This window comes from Priapulus caudatus, unplaced genomic scaffold, assembly GCF_000485595.1.
Source record: "Priapulus caudatus unplaced genomic scaffold, Priapulus_caudatus-5.0.1 Scaffold209, whole genome shotgun sequence".
Taxonomy (NCBI): Eukaryota; Metazoa; Priapulida; class Priapulimorpha; order Priapulimorphida; family Priapulidae; genus Priapulus; species Priapulus caudatus.
Genome location: NW_014577270.1, coordinates 268,694 through 274,647, shown reverse-complemented (window position 1 = coordinate 274,647; position 5,954 = coordinate 268,694). Strand labels below are relative to the sequence as shown.

General features: G+C 44.7%; 2 protein-coding genes and 2 non-coding genes across 5 annotated transcripts in view; 3 read left to right on the top strand and 1 right to left on the bottom strand.

The window, feature by feature from the left end:
• LOC106807350 (GATA zinc finger domain-containing protein 14-like) overlaps window positions 1–5,954 on the bottom strand; it is a 14,658-nt gene that overhangs the window by 6,918 nt on the left and 1,786 nt on the right. Inside the window, exon 3 of the mRNA XM_014809659.1 lies at window positions 4,868–5,066. Within this exon, the coding sequence (XP_014665145.1) occupies window positions 4,868–5,066 (199 nt within the window). The remainder of the gene's footprint in view (window positions 1–4,867; window positions 5,067–5,954) is intronic.
• LOC106807349 overlaps window positions 2,857–5,954 on the top strand; it is a 15,454-nt gene continuing 12,356 nt past the window's right edge. The window contains exons 1-2 of one of the 2 annotated variants that reach the window (XM_014809658.1): window positions 2,857–3,275; window positions 3,603–3,660. In XM_014809658.1, coding sequence (XP_014665144.1) covers window positions 3,622–3,660 — 39 coding nt within the window. In that variant the 5' untranslated portion in view covers window positions 2,857–3,275; window positions 3,603–3,621. The remainder of the gene's footprint in view (window positions 3,276–3,602; window positions 3,661–5,954) is intronic. The other variant, XM_014809657.1, reaches the window with a different exon arrangement.
• Window positions 5,367–5,439, top strand: Trnar-acg. Its single transcript has one exon. It is a non-coding gene; the product is annotated as a tRNA-Arg (tRNA).
• Trnar-acg lies at window positions 5,569–5,641 on the top strand. Its single transcript has one exon. It is a non-coding gene; the product is annotated as a tRNA-Arg (tRNA).

The window sequence follows — 5,954 nt, the reverse complement described above, 5'->3', positions numbered from 1 at the left end:
AGGGCCGCCATGAGCGATGACGTAAGCGAGTGACGCATCCGTGCCGTATCACGGAGAGCGCGTCGCAGACGGAAAACAATAGAACGTGCCTGGTCTGAACTGGTAATGACGCGGTCTCGGCGCGCGGGAACTCGTCGCCATCGCTAAACTGGGTCAGTAGTGACATGGAGAAAGCCGACAGACGAGAAAGATAGCATGATGCACCGCACTCGTCACCGCTAATCGATCACTAACATCAGTGCTAATCGATTTTTGTCGGAATTCTTAACCTTTTTAGGTAAAATCACGGCCCGAATAGAGATGTTCTTTTCGTTCGGCGCGCATCGTTCTTCAAGTGAATGATGGTTTATATTTTAATAAATGAGTTCTGTGACGGACCCGCTCTCGACAATTACGCTACGCGCGCTGTAATTCTTTTACTCCTTGTGTGAATAGTAACAGTAACGAAGCGTAGCAACGCGTCTGAGAATTCCGCTTGGGCAAATCCGCTACACCAGTAGTGGCGGCCTGTGACAAATTTAACTGCCGTATAGACTGTCGATCTATTGCCGTCCGACCCTCCGCCCGAATGCGCTTGTTAGAACCGCTGGCGGCCGTCTACGGTAGTAAATGACGTGTGAACGTAAAAGTGAATGTTGAGAGACTTGGCTTGACTAGATTGTCTATGCGGCGAGAAATCCGCAAGCACCCGGTTGCGTCCTACATATGAATGTCGACGCATCGCTCTTGCTGGTCGCTGGCGGAAGGATACGGGTATAAAAGTGAAGGCGTGGAAGTAAGACATCTCAGTCGAATCTGCCTGTCAGTGTTGTAAGAAGCGAGACGCGTCTGCTAGGCAAGCATCAGGGGTAAGCCAGCTCCTGACATTGGTTAGGCAATCTTCAAAAATTAGTTACACGTTTTTTTCTATTTCTCGATGCTTCCTATTAGCGATAAAGATTTTTGTTAACGCAGAGATTCCTGGTAATATTAATTACACACTACCTGCTTAATTACTATAATCTTTATGTTTACATTGTTGGATTTTCTCAGTATCCGATATATCTTGGCGTAATCATTCTGACGTCAGAATGATTAATCCAAGGATATTATTATGTAGTTGACTCGATCAGTGAGTTCAACTACACCATTATGTGTGACTCTGAAAAAAAGTATAGCAGCGACAGGGATATTTACTAGGGTTTATCACGTAGGATGTATTTAGATTACCAATGATTCTATACTTATGGGCAGACTAATTCATATTTTGAATTATAATGTTGGCTTCAGATACCATCGAAAGAATAGGTGGGAATTCAATGACTGTGATTCCATCAACTGCTATATTGATCCTCTTGTCTGGTAAGTTTTACTGTTAACAACGCAAGAGCTTTTTCCAGTTGTTTTAATTCTATCTTGTAATGCTTTGATGTTATGCTTTGATCTCTCGCAAAACATATCGAGCCGAGCAGGATTCAGACCTGGAATCTTCTGCATCCGTAGTGCCAGACGCGTTATTCCGTTGGCCACTGCCACGCCACGCCACGCTACACCATGCTACGCTACACCATGCCACGCCACGCCACGCTACACCATGCTACGCTACACCATGCCACGCCACGCCACGCTACACCATCCTACGCTACCCCATGCCACGCCACGCCACGCTACCTCATGCCACGCCACGCCACGCTACCTCATGCCACGCCACGCCACGCTACCTCATGCCACGCCACGCCATGCTACGCCACGCTACGCTACACAATACCATGTTACGGCAGGCGGCGCAATGAGGGCGGGATTGTTGCATCTTGTTAACAGCATCTTGTGTTTAGCATGTCGACCTATTTCGCCACAAGAGATGAGTTGATCAGCAGATAATTTTGTAGTACGTGCAAACGGTAACACGCTATGCACATCTCTTAATGTTTGTCTTCTAGCAGTGACATTGCGCGATTAAGACATTGCAAGATTAAGGCCAAATAATAGCTACTCTGAGCTGTAATTCTGCTGATCTTAAAGACTCTCTATATCGTTCAGGCCAGGTTGAAGTAACGACGTGGGAAAAAAACCATCCTACTAAAATCGGTAACCCAATCTGGACAGCGGAATCGGAATGTGGTAAATGCAGCTCATAATACGCTCCCACATATCGTATCAGATCCAATGCAGCATATACGACAACGGTATCGTAACGGATAAACGAACGGGTTGCCGGACGCACACAGTAGGTGGCGCGCCAGACGTCAATACCATCCAATAGACGTGACCTCGTGTAGGCACGTGTCGTAACCCCTTACAAAACCGAGTCAGACATGACAGCCATGCAAATGCGCGGCGCGCGGAAGCTGGGGCGCCTATAGTTCACGTGCGTTGCTCTGCATGAGATGCTCAGCTTATAACCGACTGATATAGCTAACGCACCACGCGCACGGAGACACCCTTCCACGAAGTATGTAGCTTGACCTGCAGCTAGGGCTTGTTGAGGATCACTGTACTCTTACTGGATACTGACTAGACACTTTATTAGGCATAATCGCGGCAAATATATTGCCACGACAAGCGAACAGCGTTGTAATTACTTAGCTATCTCGTCCCAAAAGAGGCAGGGTGCTAGGAAAACATATCGGTCCCTTCTCGTGGAGGAATTCGTGGGGTTTGGAGTAGGCGTAACCATTATATATCGCTGTAAGAAGCGTGTCGTCGCAGCACAGTATGTCTGTATTACAGATCACCACTTCATCGATTTATAGATTGTGATAGATTGATTTATAGTTGTATATTGTAGCCGAGGGACGGCATCCTTTCTTATTATAGACATACAGTTATAGTCATCTATTGTGCGGAAAGTGAGTGCGATATGTGACGCACAGTATTGGCGTAATTAATTGCAATAAGATTGAAAGTAGCTTTCTATCATTACCGCCCTTCAATCATCAACGGTACAACACACAGCCGCCATTGTTTTAACACGTGATATGACGGACGGCGTGTTTCGCGCGAAGAGTGATAGAGAGTGTGTGTGTGTGCGCGCGCGTGTGTGGCCCAGATCCACTGTCACGGACAGAGTGAGTGCGAGCTGCATGCACGTACGGCATCGACAATAGCAGCGGTGAGGTATACCGAACAAAAACAGCTGCCCGGGTATATATAAAGTAAACTGTGTCATCTGCTACGGTTCAGTTTCTCCAACCGCAGGCGTCCAGTTACCTGTCCGCCGGCGCGACCGCGTGATTTTGTGCAGCAGACTTCGTTCGGGAAGGTGGTTGTGTGAAAGTGCATCAACGTCGTATCAGGTGAGTGATAGTTTTTCCGCGATATACGGTCTGATATAGTACGTAATGACGTTGTTGTGCCTAGTAAGTTATTTGATACGAAATAACTAGAATTTAAATGCGAACTGTTCATCACAGAGCGCGTGTATGATGAATGGTGATTATGCAATGGAGATTTTTCTACCAAATTTGTGACGCACGACATTCATGGAGTTATTGGTCACGGTTTATGAGTTCAATGACTATAGACTATATGTGAGTGGGATATATCGTGTAAATTTATTTTAAATCATAAAACTCGAATGCTGAAATGTATAAAGGATCATAATATAATGTCTACTTTGGCAGGTACCGTGAAACTAGCAAGATGTTGTGGGCTGGATTCTTGTTGCCTCTACTCATCACTGTAAGTTTAGTACCAGCACTGACGCATAGATTGTATCAAGCTTGATTGTATAGAAGATATTATATTATATATTGTGTAGAAACCAACAAATAATGTCATAAAAATATCGAAAAATTTTTTGTAGTTAGCTCACTTAGTTGATTCAGTATTTCCTAGAAATTTTGTCCCCGAATCCAGTGTTTCAAATATTTTATTGCGAGTTATCTAGAAAGCAGGAAAGCAAGAGTGAAGAGTAAGCGATTCGCGTACAGTTGCTGCGTGGCAAAATATCAGACGCGCAATATAGCAGACACTAATAACACGCGAAAATGCTGCTAACCCGTCAAACGACGAAGATAAAATAGCTCGCCATCGAACCATTAATCCTAATTATCGACTTAATTAGCGATCGATCGCATTCCAACGCGTTGTTAGCCGCGATCCTTCACCGCCCCGATCTTTATCTTCTTGGCCGATGCCAATTGTCTGTGGGCGCCTCTCACGCAGCTGACGCCGTGGGCGCGGCCGCATCATACTCGGCGAGTTATTAAAAGAGGTATAACTAGTTCACGAGGGCTAGCGAATGCATTGTTGGCGTGCGATGCGTACATGCCCGGGTGTCACGAAGCAGGCAATACACCCAGGTAATCGTGGCCGCAGGCCGTAGTTTCAGCATCGTCCACCTACTAACCCCGCCGATAATTGTAGCGGAGAGTAACAACGCAGCGTTCTGTTGATACACGGGTAGCGAACCTAATAGCAGGCAGCGATGGTGGCCTGGGGATGCAATATGAGTGGGCGGGGAGAGTTGATTGGTGTTGCACTGGTGCTGGTGTTGTTGGTGTTGTTGTTGTTGTTGTTGTTGTTGTTGGTGTTGTTGTTGTTGTTGTTGTTGTTGTTGTAATGGATGATGGATGGATGGATGGATGGATGGATGGATGGATGGATGGATGGATGGATGGATGGATGGATGGATGGATGGATGGATGGATGGATGGATAAATTGATGGATGGATAAATGAATAGATGGATGTATGAATGGATGGATGTATGAATGGATGGATGGATGGGTGGATGGGTGGATGGATGGATGAATGGATGGATGAATGGATGGCTGGACGGTGGTTTGAACGAAACCATGTACCGTACAGTCCTTTATTTTGCACAAGTAAATACACTATATCTACAACGTTATGATTCGCCACCCACCCCTACCCGCCCTACACACCTTCGTTTGCATTCCTGTAATTGGAGTTATGGTAGTTTCCACGGTTCACATCCTCATAGACGCCGTTGTCGTGGTTATAGTTGTTACGATTCGCGTTGTATCGGCCGGCGTCGTTGTAAACTCTGCTGCCGCCATGATAGTTGTGTGATCTATCTTGGTTGTAGTATGGTGCCATGTATTGGCTGGTCACCACGGCAACCTGCGTGACAGCAAACGCCATAATTACAATAATCGCGTAAAAATCTTATTACAGATATAACGCGGAGTTTGGAATAGACGAGTCGTTGTAAAGTTTCTCGTTGTTCTAACGATTGCACAACTCAGTAGATTGCGAAGCTCAGACATGTATTCGCTACGCATATAATTTTTACTACTCTCTGTTGACAATATTTCCAAGTAGAATAAATGTATTAGAAGAATACAGAGATTTTAAATGAAACAGAAATATCTTTTAACTGAAAACGAAATGGGAAACAAGGAAAACATGTACGCATGTTCAGGGCCAGTGGCGCAACGGATAACGCGTCTGACTACGGATCAGAAGATTCCAGGTTCGAATCCTGGCTGGCTCGTAACATTTTGGGGAAATATATCCCATTAATTTATATGATGTTAAGGATAGGCGGATGCAGTATTTAAAGCGTTTCGATTACATAGTTAAAACCGCAAATTAAAGGCCGTGTAAATGTCATACATGTTCAGGGCCAGTGGCGCAACGGATAACGCGTCTGACTACGGATCAGAAGATTCCAGGTTCGAATCCTGGCTGGCTCGATATGTTTTGTAGATTATGCACACGTTAATTTTCTTGTTAGTTAGGATGCTCACATGTAAATTTAGTTAGTTACATAACCAAATTTGATTAGGACCCATGTCGCTATAGATAACGCGGGTGACTACTGATCAAATAATTTCAAGTTCGGTGTGTTTAAGCCATGCACATGCTATTAATTTTTCGAGTTTCTTTTACAAGGCAATTGTAAAAGTGTAAAAGTCAATTCTTCAAGTGTAATTCAGTTTGTTATTTATATAAGGTTTTCTGCGATGTGTTACAAAAAAATTATTACGGTGAAATACATCATTAAAT